Here is a 21,955-nt window from a genome sequence, read left to right as displayed (position 1 = left end):
ATGTAAGTTAGTTCAACTATTGTGGAAAGCAATATGGAGGTTCCTCAAAAAAATAAAATTAGAAATACCATTTGACCCAGGAATCCCACTCATTGGAATTTACCCAAAGAATGCAACTTCTCAGATTCAAAAAGACATATGCACCCCAATGTTTATCACAGCACTTCTTGTAATAGCCAAGAAATGGAAGCAACCTAAGTGTCCATCAGTAGATGAATGGATAAAGAAGATTGGTACATATACACAATGGAATATTATGCAGCCATAAGAAGAAAACAAATCCTACCATTGCAACAACATGGATGGAGCTAGAGGGTATTATGCTCAGTGAAATAAGCCAGGCAGAGAAAGACAAGTGTCAAATGATTTCACTCATCTATGGAGTATAAGAACAAAGAAAAAACTGAAGAAACAAAATAGCGGCAGACTCACAGAATCCAAGAATGGACTAACAGTTACTGAAAGGAAAGGGACTGGGGAGGATGGGTGGGAAGGGAGGGATAAGGGGGAAAAGGGGCATTATGATTAGCACACATAATGTAGGGGGTGGGGAAGGCAGTAATATAGCACAGATAAGACAAGTAGTGATTCTACAGCTTTTTATTGCACTGATGGACAGTGATTGTAATGGGGTATGTGGTGGGGACTTGACAATGGGGGGAATCTAGTAACCACAGTGTTGTTCATGTAAGTGTATATTAATGGTACCAAAATAACTAAGTAAATTTTTTAAAAAGGTGATAGGATAAATTCATTGGAGGCCACAGTACAATTGGGGTATTTAAAGGGTGAGCTAGAGATACAAGAACTGTAATCAGACAAAAGGATACATGAAGTTGGATTGTGGTAGTATTAATAATTTATATAATTCATATTTTTGCTTTATCAAAAATTTTCAAAAACAATGATAGGCAGATGTTTTTTACATTTTCAGTATAAAATAATTTTCTTACCTCTAATGAAGAAGGTCAGCTTGGATTGAAGAACATAGCCAGCCATGTCTGAATGGGATAATTGTCAGTTGGTATTTTGTGGGTTTTTTTAATCTTTCTTCATTTAAGTTATATTTAACGAAGGGTATGACAGATGTTTGACTTGTTTAAGACAGCATTCCACTCATTTCTGGTTTTTGTTTAATGCAAAAAGTGAAAAGCAAAACATAAAAGGCTTTAAAATAGACTCTAAATGTAAATTTAGGAATGCATATGACCTTATTACAATAATTCAAAAAGACATATTACTAGTAAATAGGGCTAGTAATTACAACAAAACAAACATACATCCTATACAATTAAGTAAATATTATAATAGACTTGTGACCAGGGCATATTTTACTATTTTAAACAATTCATTTTCTCCTGGCAAAAAATTAAGGTTAAATATGTATAGTATTTTACATAAAGGAGAAATCTACTTTTGGAAGCGTTAAGATTAAATTTATACAAATGGCTGAAGAATGAAGAAAACTGTTTTTCTATATATAGTTCTTCCTGGACTTGGATACCTCAATAACAATAAGTGTGAACAATTATTCCACATAAAAATGCCAGTCATGAAGTATAAAAGGGCTACATTTGTGCATATATATATATAAAATGAAAGTTGAAAAATAGCTGAATTATTACTCTAAAAAGGCAGCATCAAAGTATGATAATTCTTAAAAATACACTATTATACCAACAGCACAGCAGAAGCTTTTTCAAGATTTCAATTGCTCCATTGTGATTTATATTAATATAGTGATTTAAATACAATGAAACTAAAAATTTCTATAATCTGGTACTGATTACAGCTCTATGAAACTCTACCAGAGACCACTAATTTTTCTAATGCTATCAAAAGTAAAAGATATATGCTGGGACATACAATCTTTTAAGTCAAATTAGTTTCACATATTACTTCCTATATAAACTTATTACAATAAATTAAAATTTAAAATGTGATTTGTCATTTTACTTCAAACTCTATTTTAAATACATTAATATTTTAAGGAAACCATTAAATATTTCCATCTCTGTATCCAAAGGCCCTTTCTACCATTGTACTAATATTACTATTATGAACCTAAATGAAGCACAACTTTGATAACATAAATGGTAACTTCCTTATTATTAGGTAAGAATTAGTGGTAACAAGCTATAGTAATTCAGTACATGGGCATTCATTAACTGGGAACGCTGGGAAGCTAGAATTTTTAATTTCTGTGGAAATATTAGAAACTTTATATTTTAATTCAGAACAAATTTTTGATTAAACAAACTCAAGACAGATCAATCAAGACCTGCTTTACTATTGCCTTAAGGTAAGCTGATCCCCTGTACTATAACTGCAAAGAAGTCATGTTTTGAACTACACTCCCTTTGTCATTTCTGACTGGATAAATGCTGAAGACCAAATCATGGCTGGCCAGAGACATGGCCAGAGACAACAGCATGGCATGAAAAGATGAGACCTCAGGAACTAAAACTGGGAAAACTCACTACACAAGTACATAGTAGATACTGAAGCAAAAAGGTAGAAAGAGAAGTCATGTAGTAGTATCGCAGCCATGAAGCAAGCCCATGTTATGAGAAAGCTATACTTATTTTGTAAATACATGTAAAAAAGAGGCAAAAAATAGTAAGAATGACTAAGTGAACTGGTGGTGAGAAGCAAACAGCAGATACATGGGTGATTCATGTTTATAGCTAAGCCCTGGAAAGAAGAGTTAATTTATTTTTTGCTGTTGAGGTCCCTAGTCTTGCATCTATTCCCAGTTTGGAACAGTGCATTCAGTGCAACAGCTCTTATTTGTGGGATTTCCACGGGATAACTATCTCTACAACATCACTGTGTTGATGTTTACAGTAATCTCTTCATTGCATGAGGTAAGTTGAGTCAGTCTTTGCTATCAAAACCAAAAGAGGATTCATTGGCCTCTGTAGGCATTCTTAGAATTTGCTGTTGATCCTAACCAAATCAAATTTCATGTAGTAACTTCTAACATATAATCTTTGAGATTTTCCAATTCTTTACCTATTACTAATTAGGTAATGAACCAAAGAATGCCATTTCAAATGAAAGTATACTGACTGATGACTTGATGACCAAAGAGAAAGCAACTATAGAAGTTCCAGTCTAATCTCTCGTTTATTGCATAATTTCACTTTATGACCTGACAGTAATAGAAAATTGGCTTTATCTTGCATACTAAATCCCATCAACTGGTTTTAGCTGCATAAAAGTGAATTACTGGAAAGGATCCTAAGACCATACCAAACTTCAGTAGGAAAGAGTGCAGGGTTATCATAGTCATTTATGGTTTGGGAAGGGAGTAACTGTTGGTAGGTAAATCACTTATTTGCCATCTCTGATCCAGTCACTACTATAAAGAGAATTAGCTATCATGCTTTCTTTGCACTTTTCCAAAATGATTTTATGAGTCACAGCAGAGCTGAAAATCAAATTTAAGAATTTCTGATAGTCTGTTCAGTGTCTGGAAATAAGAATTTTGGTAATTTTTATTTTATGTCTCATTTGATAGTACATGCAGAGATGCTCAGTGGACTTTCAGAAACCCTAAAAAAATACTAAATTTGGGAACCTGAAATGGGCTCCTTTAAACATAGCAACGTAGTAGAACATCACAAAATTTAGATGGATTGGGAGGTAAAGAAGCAGGTTTCTGGGCCTGTATTACCCATAAGACTATTCATTCACTCTAAACCTCGCTTCTTAATTTGCCAAGTGGCTTGGACTCTTTAAGATCCTTTGCAGCTCTAGAATTCTTCTTCACATAATTCTTGACTCTTAAAATGCCAAGGAGGGCATGAATTCTATCTGTATAAGATAAATTCAAGTTACATATGTCTTGAGAGTTCTGTTCTATTAAGTTCATTGTTAACTTGTATATAAAGTTCTCTAATTCATTTAAAAGGTTACCTGTTTAAGGTAAAGAGATTAAAATGCCTGAGGGCACTCCAGAACCCCTAAGCATTTTATAGTCCTAAGACTTGTAGGACCAATAGAAGAATTAAGTTAGATTTCTATACAGGTTCTGGTGTAAAAAAAATAAGTATACTGGTTTTGATTTGGGTATTCTCAGGATATATAGTAACATTTATATTGGAGAAGGGTCTCCCAGAGAGTAACAGGATGATATAGAATTAGAATCTATATGTGAAAAGAAATTACGAACTATGCCTTATTTTTATATATCCCTTCAAGGTCTTTTGAGCAAATGTTGTTTTCATGATCATAAAAGAACACAACACAAATTTCTGTCCTGTTAAAAAATTTAATAGGTTTTCAAAAGGCCAGATTTAAGATGCATATTACAATGACATTTCTCAACGATATTTCTCTTGAATGGTATTTCAATGTCTGATTACAGAGTATCTCAAAGTTTATATTCCAAAAATAGAAATAGTTGGCTTCTAATACATTTAGAGTTGAACATTGAAAATAAAACCTTGTTCATTTGCCCTGATTGTAAGTATCAATCAGTATGGTATTATTAATGAAAGCACAACTTGGGCTTATAAGAAGTAAAAAGAATACGTTTTTCTCTGATCTTCTTCTTCACCTATGAAGGAATATAAAGTTTTAAAAATATACACATATCCAGTGATGAAAGAAAGACTGCTCTTTCACTTCTCCACTTTGGAAAGTTTCCACTTCTGGAAAACTTTCCAAAAGGGGCAAAAAGCAGAGATAAAACAGTTTCTATTATTTTTGGACTAGAATTGCAACTACGAAGATGAAGGGCAACAGAAAAGCAATAGAAAAAGAAGTAAATTCTAAAATTAAAGGGTACTTGATGATACCCCATACATCCACAGATGTTGAGTTAGAAATAAATTCTTATGATGCTTTTACTGGATGGATACCTTAAATAGTCTTTTTGTTATTAAAAAAAATTTTTTTATGAAGGTATTATTGATATACACTCTTATGAAGGTTTCACATGAAAAAACAATGTGGTAACTACATTTACCCTTATTATCAAGTCCCCACCCATACCCCAATGCAGGCACCGTCCATCAGTGCAGCCACAGAACCACTTTGCCTTCTCTGTGCTACACTGTCTTCCCCTCACACCATGTGTAATAAACATAATACCCCTCAGTCCCGTTCTCACTCCCTCCCCACCCACCCACCCACACCACTCCCCTTTGGTAACCACTAGTTCCTTCTTGGAGTCTCTGAGTCTGCCGCTATTTTGTTCCTTCAGTTTTGCTTCATTGTTATACACCACAAATGAGGGAAATCATTTGGCATTTGTCTTTTTCCGTCTGGCTTATTTCACTGAGCGTAATATCTTCCAGCTCCATCCATGTTGTTGCAAATGGTAGGATTTGTTTCTTTCTTATGGCTGAATAGTATTTCATTGTATATATGTACCACCTCTTCTTTATCCCTTCATCTACAGATGGACACTTAGGTTGCTTCCATATCTTGGCCATTGTAAAAAGTGCTGCGATAAACATAGGGGGTGCATATGTCTTTTCGAATCTGAGAAGTCGTATTCTTTGGGTAAATTCCAAGGAGTGGGATTCTGGGGTAAAATGGTATTTCTATTTTTAGTTTTTTGAGGAACATCCATATTGCTTTCCACAATGGTTGAACTAGCTTACATTCCCACCAGCAGTGTAGGAGGGTTCCCTTTTCTCCACATCCTCGCCAGCATTTGTTGTTCTTAGTCTTTTTGATGCTGGCCATCCTTACTGGTGTGAGGTGATATCTCATTGTGGTTTTAATTTGCATTTCCCTGATGATTAGTGATGTGGAGCATCTTTTCATGTGTCTGTTGGCCATCTGAATTTCTTCTTTGGAGAACTGTCTCTTCATATCCTCTGCCCATTTATTAATTGAGTTATTTGCTTTTTTTTTTGGTGTTGAGGCATGTGAGTTCTTTATATATTTTGGAAGTTAACCCCTTGTCAGATATGTCATTTACAAATATATTCTCCCATACTGTGGGATGCCTTTTTGTTCTTCTGATGGTGTCCTTTGCCATACAGAAACTTTCTAGTTTGATATAGTCCCATGAGTTCATTTTTGCTTTTGTTTCCCTTGCTCAAGGAGATGCATCCAGGAAGTTGTTCATGCTTATATTCAGGAGATTTTTGCCTATATTGTCCTCTAAGAGTTTTATGGTTTCATGACTTACATTCAGGTCTTTGATCCATTTTGAGTTTACTTTTGTGTATGGGGTTAAACAATAATCCAGTTTCATTCTCTTGCATGTAGCTGTCCAGTTTTGCCAACACCAGCTGTTGAAGAGTCTTTCATTTCCCCATTGTATGTCCATGGCTCCTTTGTCATATATTAATTGGCCATATATGCTTGGGTTTATATCTGGGCTCTCTAGTCTGTTCCATTGGTCTATGGGTCTGTTCTTGTGCCAGTACCAAATTTCTGCATTACTGTGGTTTTGTAGTAGAGCTTGAAGTTGGGGAGCATAATACCCCCAGCTTTATTCTTCCTTCTCTTTTTTTCTTGATAAGTCTGGCTAGGGGTTTATCTATTTTGTTTATTTTCTCAAAGAACTGGCTCTTGCTTTCATTGATACTTTTTATTGTTTTCTTCTTGATTTTATTTCTGCTTTAATCTTTATTATGTCCCTCCTTCTACTGACTTTGGGCCTCCTTTCCTTCTGTCTCTGGTTTTGTTAATTGTGACTTTAGACTGCTCATATGGGATTCTTCTTCTTTCCTGAGGTAAGCCTGTATTCTCAGCATGGCCTTCGCTAAATCCCACAGATTTTGTGGTGTTGAATTATTGTTGTCATTTGTCTCCATATATTGCTTGATCTCTGTTTTTATTTGGTCATTGATCCATTGGTTATTTAGGAGCATATTGTGAAGCCTCCATGTGTTTCTGTGATTTTTCATTTTCTTTTATTTCTAGTTTCATACCTTTTTGGTCTGAGAAACTGGTTTGTACAACCTTAATCTTTTTGAGTTTACCAAGTCTCTTTTTGAGGTGTAGTATATGATCTATTCTTGAAAATGTTCCATGTGCACCTAAGAAGAATGTATTCTGCTGCTTTTGGGTGTGGAGTTCTGTAGATGTCTGTGAGGTCCATCTGTTCTAATATGTTGGTCAGTGCCTCTGTCCCCTTACTTATTTACTGTCTGGTTGATCTGTCCTTCAGAGTGAGTGGAGTGTTGAAGTCTTCTAGAATGAATGCATTGAATTCTATTTCCCCTTTTAATTCTGTTAGTATTTGTTTCACATATGTAGGTGCTCCTGTGTTAGGCACATAGATATTTATAATGGTTATAAGTTCTTGTTGGATTGACCCTTTTATCATTATGTAATGTCCTTCTTTGTCTCTTGTGACTTTCTTCGTTTTGAAGTCTATTTTGTCTGATACATGTACTGCAACTCCTGCTTTTTTTTCCCTATTAATTGCATGAAATATCTTTTCCATCCCTTCACTTTTAGTCTGTGTATGTCTTTGGATTTAAAGTGAGTCTCTCTGAGGCAGCATATAGATGGGTCTTGTTTTTTTATCCATTCAGTGACTCTATGTCTTTTGGTTGATCCATTCAGTCCATTTACATTTAGAGTGATTATCCATAGGTATGTACTTACTGCCATTGCAGGCTTTAGACTTGTGGTCACCAAAGGTTTCAGGTTAACTTCCTTACTATCTAAGAGTCTAACTTAACTCAGTTAATGTACTATTACAAACACAATCTAAAGGTTCTTTTCTTTTTCTCCTCCTTTTTCTTCCTCCTCCATTCTTTATATATTAGATGTCATATTCTGTACTCTTTGTCTATGCCTTGATTGACTTTGGGGATAGTTAATTTAATTTTGCATTTGCTTAGTAATTAGCTGTTCTACTTTATTTACTGTGGTTTTATTATGTCTGGTGACAGCTATTTAACCTTAGGAACACTTCCATCTATAGCAGTCTCTCCAAAATAGACTGTATAGGTGGTTTGTGGGAGGTAAATTCTCTCAGCTTTTGCTTATCTGGAAATTGTTTAATCCCTCCTTCACATTTATGATAATCTTGCCAGATAAAGTAATCTTGGTTGAGGCCGTTCTGCTTCATTGCATTAAATAAATCATGCCACTCCTTTCTGGCCTGTAAGGTTTCTGTTGAGAAGTCTGATGATAGCCTGATGGGCCTTCCTTTGTCTGTGACCTTATTTCTCTCTATGGCTGCTTTTAGTAGTCTATCCTTATCCTTGATCTTTGCCATTTTAATTACTATATGTCTTGTTGTTGTCTTACTCGGGTCCCTTGTGTTGAGAGATCTGTGCATCTCCATGGCCTTAGAGACTATCTCCTTCAGCTGATTGGGAAAGTTTTCAGCAATCACTTCCTCAAAGACACTTTCTATCCCTTTTTCCTCTCTCTTCTTCTTCTTCTGGTACCCCTATAATGCAAATATTGTTCCATTTGGGTTGGTCACACTGTTCTCTCAATATTCTTTCATTCTTAGGGATCCTTTTTTTCTCTCTGTGCCTCAGCTTCTTTGTATTCCTCTTCTCTAGTTTCTGTTTCATTTATCATCTCCTCCACCATATCTAATCTGCTTTTAATACCCTCCATTGTGCTCTTCAATGATTGGATCTCTGACTAGAATTCATTCCTGAGTTCTTGAATATCTTTCCGTACCTCCATGAGCATGTTAATGATTTTTACTTTGATCTCCCTTTCAGGAAGATTCATGAGGTTGATGTCATCTTTCTCAGGAGTTGTATTAATAATTTTACTTTGGACCAGGTTCCTTTGGCATTTCATATTTGTATATGGTGCTCTCTAGTGTCCAGAAGCTCTATTCTCTGGTGCTGCTCAGCCCTTGAAGCAATGTTGGGGATTTCAGGGGAGAGGTATTGGTGCCTAGGGGGAGGAAAGAGCTGTTTCCTGCTTCCCAGCTGCTATTCCTGCCTCCACTACCTGAATCAGTGGGCCAAGCACACAGGTATAAGCCTCTATGCTTTGCGTTTGTAGTTGCTGTAGACAGATCTTCCCTCTGGCTGGCCAAATGCCAGGTTAGCATTTGCCAGTTTGCAAGCTTGGTGTGGCTGGCTGGGAGAAAGGCACAGTAGGCTGCATATCACGGAGCAAGTCCTTGGAGCTGTGTAGCCAGCCAGGGAGCTGGAGCACCTGAAAATCATGAGAGCTCCTAACCTGCTTGGCAGAGTGCACCTGGACAATTTTGTCTACCTGTGCTTTCTCCTGAGCAGTAAGCTCTGTGCAATCCTTGCCCCTTCAGCAGCCCTCTTGCTAAGGGTTTCCTGGTTAGGAAGTCTCTCAAACTGCCCCCCTTTCTTTTGTCCCAGATCAGCTGGATATGGATCCCTGCTTTCCACAAGCGGCATCTCTGTCTCTCCAGGAATTCTGCCTATCTTAGTTTTCAAATCCCTTAATCATGAGCATATCATGAAAGCACCATGAAATGTAGGTTTGTGCTCCCAGAGCAGATCTCCAGAGTTAGGTATTCATCAGTCCCAGGCCTCCACTCCCTCCCCATTGCATTTCTCTTCCTCCTGCTGGTGAGCTGGAGTGGGGGAAGGGCTTGGGTCCCTCCCGGCCACAGCTTTGGTACATTACCCTGTTCCATGAGGTTGGCTCTTTTCTCCAGGTGTATGCCATCTGGTGCAGTCTTCTTTCCTGTTGCTCTTTCAGGATTAGTTGCATTAATTATATTTTCATATTATATGCGTTTTTAGGAGGAAGCCTTTGTCTCACCTCTCACACTGCCGTATTTAATCCTTTTTGTTATTTCTTATAACCAAATTTCTTTAGAATTCCATTCCCAATTAGGAAAACTAGTTATAACTCCAATATATGACCAGCTACATGGAAACAAACACATTAGCTACACACAATGGGATCAGAACCAGGAGATCTAAGTTAGTTTGTCTTAGTCACAAATTAGCTGTATAATAGTGGGCAAATCACTCATTCTCTTCAAACTTTAATTTACTTAGCAACTATAAAAACAGTTGTGATTACTCACAAAGTGAGTAATGTAAACTCAGTCTTTGAGAAAGAAGTCAGAATTAACCTAAGTCTCCCTTTGAGAGATTCAGCTTTTTAGTTAAGATATAGATGTTGGGGCTCGGAGGTTGCCTTTGAGATTTTGGGGCAACACGAAAAGCAAAGAAGGCAGCAGGAGTCATCATGGAGGGTCCTCAGAGACCACTTTATTCTGCATAAAGCTGTACTTCTTATACTGCTATAGTGCTGATTCATGGTTACAGAAGTACTGAAGACACGCGTGTGCATGGCCTTCATGGCCAGGTGCCTGGCCTTCAGAGCCCTTATCTAGCTCCTTTCTCATGGATACAATATGCTGTGTTTTCAGGTTTCTCAAGGCCAGACATATTTGGGGTGAAGTAGAAGATAGCTATACTCATAGAACAGTAGGGAAAGTGTGTGTGTGGGGTGGGGGGCCTTCTCTACAGTAGAGATGTAGTTTTTCAGTAAATTCTAAGATGTAGAGATATATAGTTAAGTAAGAGGTATAGTTTTTAAGTTAAACTACAAAGCAAGGCACTTGAAACTTAAAGAAATTGTTTTTATTCAAACACTGAATTTAGACCTAGTGTCTAATCTAGTTAAGGTGAAGGGTGCTAACCAATAAGGTGAAGATCCCAGGTAAATTTAAATTGACTATGCTCTACTGCAAAACAGAGAAAATGACAGATTTCTTAGTTGTGCTTCCTTGCCATTCATTGTTGTATTATGTTCATGTCAAACTGTTTTTACAACAGGGCTTGTCTTTATACACCTTGTGGATAAAGTCAAAGTTCTTATGGCCAGGATTCTCACCTGGCCCTGGCCGGCTAGCTCACTACAAACATGTGTTTTGCTATTGACTCTATATAAAGAGCTCCACTCAGTGCTCTGGGCAACATGGTGGCAGGGCTTCATCGCTGCAGGAGAGCAGAGACTGAGAGGGCTGTGGGGGCAGAGAGGCCCAGAGTCAGAGACTGGCTTGCTGTATGCAGACTTGCTCTGAGTGGACAGGATTCTAGTGATTGGCCTGCCACCATGGGAATAGAGTTGGGTATAAACCCTTTCACCCCAAGAATGCTCTATTGTCATTTCTCAGTCTCATTGAATCCATAGTGAACTTGACTGAAGCTGAAACCCATTGGTAAGACAATCAGTGATGTGGGCAGGATTTATTGTTGACCAAGGAAAAGAACAGGTTGCTCTCATGGGAGGAGTGTTTCAGTGGGCTGCCACTATGGATGGGGAGACATTTGAATGCCTACCAGTAGACATGTGGTCTGAGGTGGCTTGCCTCCTAGAGGGCTGGGCCTCATCCCAGGACTGGAGGCAGGTGGAGGTGACACCTGAGGCAGTAGAGGTGGCCCTTGGTAGTGTAAGTGGGTCCTTTGAGAAACAGAGTGCCTGTGAAACTGCAGGAAGTGTGGGGTGGCTGCTTCTCACAGTATTAAAAATGTCTACAGATAAGAAGTACATGTTCCTGAGACAGACACAAGAAAAGACAGCATGAGAATGTGAGCTGCAAGGTGCCGTTTAGGTAAAAAATTTGTTGGTGCCTGAAATGGCATCACTACGAGGTGCTGTGGAAATGGTAAAAGATGTCATGGTAGCCAGAGAGGAAGCAACAGAAGGAGCAGTAGCACGAGAGGAAGTGGCACGAGAGTGCAGGCTGCCACATGCCATGGGGCAGGTGAAGAATGTAGTGGAGCTGTCAGCCCCAGAAATGGAAGAGCGGAGGTTTGGTGAACATGTGTGGGTGGAGGCCCTGTTGGTGCCAGAGGCATCAGCCCCTCCTTGGTTGAAACCCACCCATTTGAAAGCTGGTGGAAAGCCCGAAAGAAAATACTCAGCAACCACGGGTTCCTCCAGGAGGGGGTAGCTCCCTCCCTGGGTCATGGAGCATTCTCTGCTCTGCTTCCATCCTCAGCCTCAACCACAAAAGGAAATATAGTCTGCTTCTCGAATAAAAAATTTAAAGGGCCTCGTGAAGGTCATGGGGACCCAGATGTGGGTTGATTTGATAAAGGCAGACATAAAGAAATTGGATAGAAAGACAAATAGAATCTTATTGGAGCTGTGGCAACAAATAAAACTGGAGATGTGGTTCCAGCCACGAGGACAAAGAAGCAGAAGCCAGTGACAAAGCAACAAAACCAGCCTGTGTGTCTACAAGGAGAGGCTGGAGAAGGTGGGTATTGAAAGGCTCACCCATGGTCCTTTCCGTACTCATTTGAATATAACTGGTTTGAATACAGCCAGGATGACCACTTGGTGGCAATGGATCTCCTCAGGCTTGAGGGTTGTTATAATTTGTTGTAATTTTTGTTATTTGTATATTGTCACGGCCTCTATTGTTACTAAGGAATTTGGTTATGATGTTCCAGCTTCCTTGAATAGGGACCATTGCAGAAGATTGAGGGCATGCAGACTGAGAGGCAAAAATCCTGGAGGGGTGAAGTGTGGATAAAGTGAAGGTTCTTATGGCCAGGATTCTCACCTGGCCCTGGTTGGCCTGCTCACTACACACGTGTGGGCAATACCTTGCTACTGACTCTATAAAAAGCTCTGCCCAGTACTCTGAGAGACACAGTGGCAGGGCTGCAAGGCTGCCAGAGAGCAGAGACGAGACTGGAATAGTGGCAGTGCCAATGACAGAGACTGAGACAACTGCAGGGGCAGAGAGGCCCAGAGGCAGAGACTGGCTTGCTGCATGCAGAGTTGCTCTGAGTGGACAGGATTTAGTGACTGACCTGCTACCGTGAGAATAAAGTTGGGTACAAACCCTTTTATCCTAAGAATGTTCCATTGTCATTCCATGGTCTTACTGAATCCATAGTGAACTTGCCTAGAGCTGAAATCACTCGCAAGACACACCTGAAATGTGAACTATTCTATGTCTGTAAATTTTTTACGGTCTTTGAAATGTTTTAACTCATGGTGGAAGATCAAAGAACATGGCTTCCTTAGGAGATATGGATAGTTCATAAAATATTTTTGCTGATCACTTCAGATGCAATCTAACTAAAAATGAACTCAATGTTTTTTTTTCTTTTTTCCTATCCTAAATTGAATACTTTATTGGCTAGATACTATAAAAAAATGAGACAATATCATAATTGGAAGCAGCAATCCAAATTCTGTGGTTGATCTCTACAGTAATTAAAAAAAAAAAAACAAAGCCTTTTTCTGAGAATGTTTAAACCTAAAACAATATGGGCTTTGTTTACTCACCACTCTTCTTTGCAAAATACAGTATTAGACTCTATATTCTCTGAAATTCCTTCTAGTACTACATTTCATGGTTCTTACCTTAGAGTTTAGAGAAATATTCTACAATTACTGTGAAATTGAATACTTTGAATGAAAATATTTGTTTAATATCACAATCTGTACAAACCATGGGTGAGATTAATCAACAAGGCACCAAAGGCAAAATAACTTAAAATACTACTGGGGACAAGGGAGAAGTGACATTTATTGATACATCATATTTTTTACATACATAATTTAACTTCATTTTCAACAATTCTTGGAAGTAAACTTTATTATTTCATTTTGAAATAAGGAAACAGAGGCTCAACAAAGTTTAAGTGGCTTGCTCAGGAGTACCAAGGTAAGTGATAGAGCCAAAACTTAAACCCTGGTCATTACATCTATGAATTAAGTAAAATACTGAAGATAGTACATTGTACACTTTTGTGGAATGATTTATACTGATTAGCAAGTAGGTTTTATTGAGAGCAAATCGTATATGAATTTTCTGATTATACAATTTGAAATGCGTTAATAATTAAATTATTCATGTTTAGAAAACATTAGTATTCGTTTATGGACTATCTCAACAGAACAGGAAATATTTGTCCTAAGTGTTGTGACATCACACACACGTTTCCATGGGTGAAACGTGTACTGGCTGAGCCTATTTTCTTGGTTAGATCCTACTGTCTATCTCTCCAGAAAACTCCTCTGAGGATCAATTTCAAGCAGCAGGTAATAACTTACAACGGAAATATAAAAGAGCAAACCTTCCCGAAATACAAAAAATTTTATTTTGAAAGTACAATAAGCATTAATCCCTCAAATGAAATATGTAACAAAGATAGGTATAATCTTGGCTTCTTCACAAGTTCTTCCTGAAAGACAAGCGGTTAAGAGGGGTCAGAAGCCAAACGTCGAGAGGTCCCCCTTTTCTCGAGCGAACCTCAGCAGCCCAGCTGCCCGCCGCCCGGCTCCCCGCGGTCGGTTCCGGCGCCCTCTGTGCCCTCGGGGTATGACAGTGGCGAACCCGGCTGCGGGCTGGCCGCGCGCGAGACAAACTCGGGTCACTAGAGATACATCTTTAAACGGCTAGGGCGCCAGTGCCTTGGCGCAGGGCATTTCTAGCTCCTACGCCTCGGCTGGGCTCTCCCCTTCTCTTCCCTCAACTTCTCCAGCCAAATCCTTCAGGAAAACTGGACCGTCCTTGTCACCCCGCCACCAGGCCTTTCACAAACTCCCTCAAGCATCTGTCTTCTCTCGTCGGTCCTCTCAGAGTCCATCTCGGGCCCTGGCACTAACAAGACCGAGAGGCAAAAATCCTGGAGGGGTGAAGTATGGATAAAGTGAAGGTTCTCAATGGCCAGGATTCTCACCTGGCCCTGGTTGGCCAGCTCACTACACATATGTGGGCAATACCTTGCTACTGCCTCTATAAAAAGCTCCAGCCAGTGCTCTGAGCGACACAGTGGCAGAGCTGCACGGCCTCTCCGGAGGGTGAAAAGACCTGCTTCCAGTCGTCGCCTCCCGCAGCGGCCGTGCCCACCGTCCGCTCCGCCCCTTCCCGCCTCCTGCTCCCCTTCCCGCGGCCGGAGTGCCCCAACCGCCCGAGGGCGGAGGAGGGAGCGCATGCGCGCCGAGGGTGGAGCCGCTTTGCGAAGAACCGGAAACTTACACACAAAGTTCCAAGCCCCGCCCCCCGCCGCGCCGCCCCGCTGCCTGGCCCCGCGGACCCACCGCCGATCTACGTACACCCCGGCGAATCGGCCTGGCTCCCGCGAGCGCCATGTCTGGCTCCTCCAGCGTCGCCGCTATGAAGAAAGTGGTTCAGCAGCTCCGGCTGGAAGCCGGGCTCAACCGAGTGAAAGTAAGCGGGGCGGGTGGCCGAGGGGGAGGGGAAGGCGGGGCGGCGGCGGGTGGGACTCGGTGGCCGAGCCGGCCGGGGCGGGCAGGACTTGCGTCCGGCTCTCGCTTCCCCTCGGGGGACGCGCGCTCGTCGGCGGCGAGCTGCGAGCGGCCAGCTGTAGAGAAGTAGCGTCCAGCGTTGGCGCTGTGGTCGGGGGCCGGGAGTGCGCCCTTCCGCCCCAGCACTGTCCAAGGCGGGCTGGCCCCTGGGCCGAGCAGCGGCTTTCCGCATTCCGGTCCTCCTCCCCCTCTCCCTCCCTCCGCAGGTCTTCGCCGCTGGCTTCGCCCACCACTCAGCCCCTCCGCTCTGTGTCCGCTCCCAGCCCGTCCTTCTGTACCAGTCTCCACCGTTTCTAGTCACTGGACAGGGTTTTAACCGACGTCTGATTCAGAATACACCAGTTTTTTTTCATGTTAGAACTTTCCCAAACCCACTTCTTTTAGTAGATTCTTAACATCCAGGTCCTTTCATCTGCCGAACACACTGAATTGAAAACGAATTCTTGCACAGCTTAGACCATAGGTTAAAGAAGCATGCTTGTTTTGGAAACTTCGCTGTGTGTAAGGTTACCACTGGTGCCCTGTACAACCTCAACCTCATGCAAAGCGTAGTTTGCTGTGATCTGACCTTGGGGATATCGACTGGTTCGCATATCGCAGAAAGTGATTACGGTGGAGCGATCTTAGTTATTTTGGATTTGTGAGGATATGGCAACCCGTCATTCAAGTGCTATTCCAAGTTTCTCCTGATTTTTAAAATCTTAAGGGGATTGGCTTGCTTCTTTTAATTTGAAAAAACAATAGAAGAATATAAATCTTGAACTTTGTTGAAGCAGCCAATTTTCAAGATGATTTGATTTGTGTACTTACAGGCCAGTCCTTAACTACCATGCAATGTTGTATGGAGTATGATCTCCCATTTACCTACATCATGAAGTAAAAATGTCAGGGACCTAGCTTACTCAGTTGTGGTCACCTCAGGAGGCAGGGGAAATTCCCATCAGTCTTCGTGTGGGATTCCCCTCCCTTCCTGTTTTAAGTGTTACAGACTCCATTGCTGTTTGGAATCCACTTCTCTAATCTCAGATTCTTACCTCATCCCAGTGTTTATGGTCAGTCTGGGCTGGATTTAACTCTGAAATTTGAAATAATATGTTTCTTAACGAACCATTACATTATTCAGATGTGCCTTTATCATTGTTTGGAGTGGGCCAGGAAAGAAAAAAATGGGAAAGGGGTAAAAAAAAAAAAAAAAAGGGTTGTTGAAAGCAGTAAGGGGTACTTAGCCCTAGTCTCCAAAGAAAATGAGAGAACATCCTTACACTAAAGTGTTCCGAGGACTTCACCATGAACACCCTGCCCTCTACTGTTACTCCTCTGGGTGATGATTGCCTCCCATACTTAATGCTTTAGGCTTTTGTTGGGGATCATTAAAGCCACCACAAGTGATTTGGTTTTAGAGTTCTTGATTTGCTTGATGCCCTCCCGATCCCACCTTGGGATTTTAAATGAGATTTATTTTTTAGATGTGTTGCAAAATATGCTTTGATTTCATTTTTTGCATCTATCTTACCCATGACAATGTTAGATGCTTTTTTATGTGTGCTATTTTATTTTTAAACTAGCACAAGATTACCATTTAATGCTTAAACCTTTGTGTTTGAGTAGTTAATAAAAATGATCACAAATGCTTGACAAACTCTCCTATATGTAGGGTGGCCATACACTTTATTGCCAAAGCAGGACATTTTTGAAAGTGAAAGGGGCACTAATAATTATGCGAGGATTATAGACTTTCAATCTCCTGGGTGGTGATTATTACAATGCCTTAGGGACTTAGCAGCTTGGCTGAGTTTCAGTGCCTTTGTCTCAGTTCTCCCTGTTTGTAATTCTCACTGGCCAGTTTCTCATTGACGTTTCCTTAGCTGGATCTCTTGTCATTGAATTCTCAGTTTAAATGTCACCTCCTCAGAGACATCTTACCATAGGTCACAATCTAACACACCACTTTTTTTTTCTGCCTAGCACTTTGTATTTCTCTCTGAACTGTCACCTCCAAAACAGCAGGGACCTAGCTGTTCTTATGTAGTAGTCTCTGTGCCTAAAAGTTGGACACATGATGGTCCCTGAGAAGTTTGTGGAAGGGAGTTAAGTTAGAGGCTACCTACACTTTAGGCAGAAAATGTACAGATACTTGACTGTATCCTTACCGCTGGTTAATGTGACAAGATTGTGAAAAGTGGTGTCACCCACTTCCCCTTTCTGGGGCAGGGGGAAGATTGGCCATTTGTCAGAGTAATTGGTACCAGGTATTTAAAAACTACTTCTTTGCATAGTTGCTAAATAAACCTATGGAACTCATCACCATGGACTGTGTAAGCCAAACATACAAATAGATTCTGAGACTTTAGATTCATCTCAGGATGATGTATCCTTTTATCAGGTTAATGTCTGGGTACAGCTGTGGTCTTCAGGTTTGTTGATAGAGAATTTGTGATGATCTTACCCTCCTTTTCAAAGGCTAGATACCCATTTGTACTGGACACCTGCTCTTACCCTGTAGGGGATAGTTGAAACTGAGAATAAAATAAGTGATTATTTTCCCTATCTTCCTAAACCTCAATTCAAGACAGGATATTGTATTCATTTGGGGCATCTTTTAGTCATTCATGTTCTACGTCTGTGACCCATTCAGTTCATTGTTTTGGTATCCTGCAACCTTACCAGATACATGTAAATAGATGTTTAAGTGATGTAGGACATAAATGAAACAACTATAAAGCCATGGAAGTTCTTTATGTCCTGTTTGAGTGGCATTGTGTTCACATTTAAGGCAAATACCCCATTTCTTAAAGGCAGGCTGCTCAGTGCAGTTGAAATAAACCAAAGTTTGCAATCAGCCTTTCCGTTACATGGCACTGAGCAGAAAGCTGTCACTGTCCACTTTTGTAACATTAAACAGCTGATGGTACTTAATACCAAAACAGTGAACTGGATGTTCATATTTAGATATGCTCATCCACAGTAACGGTTTTCCAGTCATACTGCTCTCAAGACAAGAGTAATAGTTTGCTAGAATTTTAGCACTTTTTAACCTGTAATGTGTATGCTGCTTTTAATAGAAAGCTACTGAGTACTCTGAAGGTTGCGCTTGAACTATTATTTATTAATAAACTATTTATTAATAAACTAGCAAGATGTGCTATGCTTTGCAAATGAATGGAATTATATTATTTGTTCTGAATCACTTGATGCTTCTAATAAGCAGTCTAAAGAAAGCATACTATATATGGTCTTTAGAGCTCAGTATATGACTGTTTACCTTAAATTAGTACTATCTTTTTAGTTAAGAGAATTGACTATCTTTTGAGTTAAGTGGCACATATTTCTAAAGATTTGAGAAAACCTTCATTGCGTTTCATCATCTTCCGCTTTTCCACTCCTTTTGTGTATGTATAGGTTTCCCAGGCAGCTGCAGATTTGAAACAATTCTGTCTGCAGAATGCTCAACATGACCCTCTACTGACTGGAGTATCTTCAAGTACAAATCCCTTCAGACCCCAGAAAGTCTGTTCCTTTTTGTAGTAAAACGAATCTTTGGAAGGTAAGTTCTCTTAAATTAAAACAAAGCCACACGTAGTAGAAGCAGCTAGTTGTCTCTTTGCAGCACTTGCAAGTTGACCAAGGTGTCCCATGCATTTTTGTACGTCACTTCAGGTTTCCAGTCTTTTTTTGTGAGGATTGATGACATTTCCTGACATAAGTCGTCATGAAGATTGTTTCTGTTTTACCATAAAGAGGTTAAATACAGGATTTAATAACTATAAAGGGGCTATAAGGATTATTAGAAAATTCCACTGTTATTTTTCATAGCATTGTTACTTTTTATGGCATTGGCCTAATGGTGCATTTTGGGGTCCCCAAATACGAGTTTAATTTTGTGTACCTAGCAAAAATTTAGACAGTTAAAAAAATCTGCAGTGTTTATGGGGATGACTTTTAAAGTACTACTATGTGATTTGGATTAATTCTGATGTTATCGTTGTAATAGAACACAGCTAATAAAGCAGCATGGCAAAGAACTGACAGTTGGGAATGCAATACATTAATCCAGATCAAATGTCAAATATGTGCAAAATCATGTAATGTTAATCCAAGAGTGCTTTTACACATACATAATATTTTAGAGCCTGTACTCACTAGTACTGACCTATGAGAAGCAGCCTTAAACTTAAAAAAAAAAAAAAAAAAAAAAAGACTGCCTATGGCACACATCCTTACAAACATTCTAGCTCCTTAAAGTCCAGGAAGCTGCTTCCTAAAATACCATATTACATAGTTGTACTCTCCCTAAATAAACTTTGTAGATTTGGGAATGTCTAGGAAATCTGTGTAAGTAGGGTAAAAACACCTCTGAGTAACAGGTTTTCCATAAGGAAAACAGACGAGCACCTTCATATCTAACACTTCTGGCAACATCAGTTCTTTGTGGCAAGTCATTGGAAATTTATTTTTATGGTTCATTAAAGATTCTTTTTAAACCTTAGTTCCTGTTGTATTCACTTTACAAAGTGGTTTATTTTCATTTGATATAAGAAGCCATTTGTTAAGAAGCCTGGCTGTTAATAGTTTGATTTCACAGGAGTCTACAGTTAAGTGTTTAAATGACTTGCCCAAGGTTACAAATATGGCTGAGTTAAGAACCCAGACTTCAAAGTAAAGTAATGGGCATTAATCTCAGCAAATCTAAACAGCTATGTCGTATTATGATTTGAAATATTTTGGGCTAGGAAATGAGTATCTGGATAGAAAAGCTATCTTCTCAAACTTGAATGTATCTACAAATCACTTTATTAAAATGCAAATTATAGTTCAGTTGGTCTGGGATGAGGCTCTATAATCTGCATTTCTTAACATTTTCCCAAGATACTGATGTTGGTGATCCTAGGTCCATACTGAGTGACTTGAATGCAAAGAATCTGTTTTTGTGTCTATACTCATACCTTTTAAAAATACAGTTTTTATATAATTTTTAAGAACATATCAAATTTAGCAGTACAAGGAAAATAGAAATTACTGTGATCAGCATATGTAAAAACGATTATTAACATATTTAAGAGAAAAAGGTTTAAAAAATGAGGGTTATAGCATGAGCACCTTTTCATTCTTTTTAAAAATGTGGACTTTATTTCATTAAATATTATGAATTAAATATTCGATGGCTGGTACTGTAACTTAATTATGTATCATTGAATATTGAGGTTTCCAAATTGGGAGCTGCACTGTGGTGAATGTCTTAATACCTATGTGTACACTTTAATCCTCTGTTTCTTTTAAAGATAAATTTCTAGAAGTAAAATTACTCAGTAAGGAGTGACACTTATATTTAGTAACACTGATCACTACTGCCAATTTTAAAACCTTTGCTGTTCCACCAGGAGCTTGAGTGTTTTGCTGACCAAGGAGACTTCAGCCTATTTGCTACAATTTCCTGCCTTTCTATTTTATCATTTGCAGTTTTAAGTGTGTTAACTGAGGTTAAATATATTTTTTTTAACCACTGATACTCTTATGCCTCTAGAACATTTTTGTTATGAAATCAATATAGAGTCATGTATCATTCTGAATTAGATGGTTTACCTTGTTAATATTTAAGAAAAAGATACTTTCAGGAAAATATTTCCAAAGATACATTTTTTTCTACTTTTCCATACAACTTATCCTTTAGTTGGTTTGCCCATTTTCTACTTTTTACTACATATATATATTTTATAGTTTTTAAATATAGTATAGCTGTTTACAAATATTGCGTTATATTTGAGATTTGTGTTGATCCAAGTAGATTGTTTAGTCAACTGTGTAGTGTTCGATCACATCTATAAACATTAGTATATTCATCCATTCCTTCATTTTGAGTTTTAGCCTAGGTCATTTCTACTTCTCTGCTGTTAAAGTACCACTATAGTTGATGTCCGTGTACACGTTACTTTTTGTGTATAGGTTTATCTAGATAAATAGAATTGGGATTGCATCTTCTACCTTAGTTTATGTCAAACTGCTCTCCTCAATGCTATTGCTCTTTTTCAAGGGATATTCAGATTTTTCCGTACTTGAGATTTTTGTATTAACCTTTTTTATTAGAGTGCATTTTGGCAGTGATCTTGGCAAGTTAATCTTTAAGTCTTTTACAAACTAAATAATACACACTTGAGTGGTTATAAAAAAAAGATAGCATTTTATACTACAGGCAACTTCTATTTTTCATTTCTTCCTAGAAACCCATTATGTCTTTTTTTTTTTAAAAATAGGCTTAGTTTAAAAAAGTATTTTATAAGCTGATTCAAATGAATGCCCTAAAGTAACACAAGATGTACTGCTATTCAGAAAAAAAAAATTAATGTTCTTTATTACGTTACCCTAATTAATCTCTTTTCTCCCATTTCAGGTTTTCTAAACTACTTTTCATGAACCAATGAATATTCAAAGGAGAGCTAATTCGAAGCCTGTACAAAACGCTTATCCCTATAACATGTGCCATACTATACAAGCTTCTACTTTCGTCAGTCCTTAACATCTACCTCTCTGAATTTTCATGAATTTCTATTTCACAAGGGTAATTATTTTATACACACTGGCAGCAGCATCCAATAAAATACTTAGTATAAAACTTTTTGGTTATTTGTATTAAATATGCTCTGCATTAATTTGAACACCTCAGGCAAATGGCAATTTTCCTTTTGTCATTAAGGAGGAGTTATTTATTCCATCAACTTTAAAGTTCACATAAAGTTTGCATAACTTTATGCCACCCATTTGCAAGGGAATTTTA

General features: G+C 38.9%; 3 protein-coding genes across 3 annotated transcripts in view; 1 reads left to right on the top strand and 2 right to left on the bottom strand.

The window, feature by feature from the left end:
• SPATA1 (spermatogenesis associated 1) overlaps positions 1–989 on the bottom strand; it is a 43,291-nt gene extending 42,302 nt beyond the window's left edge. The window contains 1 exon segment of the mRNA XM_073234207.1: positions 954–989. Within this exon segment, the coding sequence (XP_073090308.1) occupies positions 954–989 (36 nt within the window).
• Positions 990–13,432: 12,443 nt separating this feature from the next.
• LOC118971356 (uncharacterized) lies at positions 13,433–15,779 on the bottom strand. The gene is made up of 4 exons (XM_073232856.1): positions 15,698–15,779; positions 15,181–15,479; positions 14,641–15,032; positions 13,433–14,099 (listed from the first exon to the last, which is right to left on the bottom strand). The coding sequence occupies exons 1-4, from the start codon at positions 15,777–15,779 to the stop codon at positions 14,087–14,089; spliced, it is 786 nt and encodes a 261-aa protein (XP_073088957.1). The 3' UTR covers positions 13,433–14,086.
• On the top strand, positions 14,898–21,793 carry GNG5 (G protein subunit gamma 5). The gene is made up of 3 exons (XM_017644518.3): positions 14,898–15,088; positions 18,586–18,730; positions 21,572–21,793. Exons 1-2 carry the CDS (start codon positions 15,008–15,010, stop codon positions 18,709–18,711), a joined length of 207 nt encoding a protein of 68 aa, XP_017500007.1. The 5' UTR covers positions 14,898–15,007; the 3' UTR covers positions 18,712–18,730; positions 21,572–21,793.
• The last annotated feature ends 162 nt before the right edge of the window (positions 21,794–21,955 follow it).

This window comes from Manis javanica, chromosome 4 (genome assembly GCF_040802235.1).
Source record: "Manis javanica isolate MJ-LG chromosome 4, MJ_LKY, whole genome shotgun sequence".
Taxonomy (NCBI): Eukaryota; Metazoa; Chordata; class Mammalia; order Pholidota; family Manidae; genus Manis; species Manis javanica.
The sequence above is the reverse complement of the archived record's forward strand: the minus strand, read 5'-3'. Positions and strand labels throughout refer to the sequence as shown.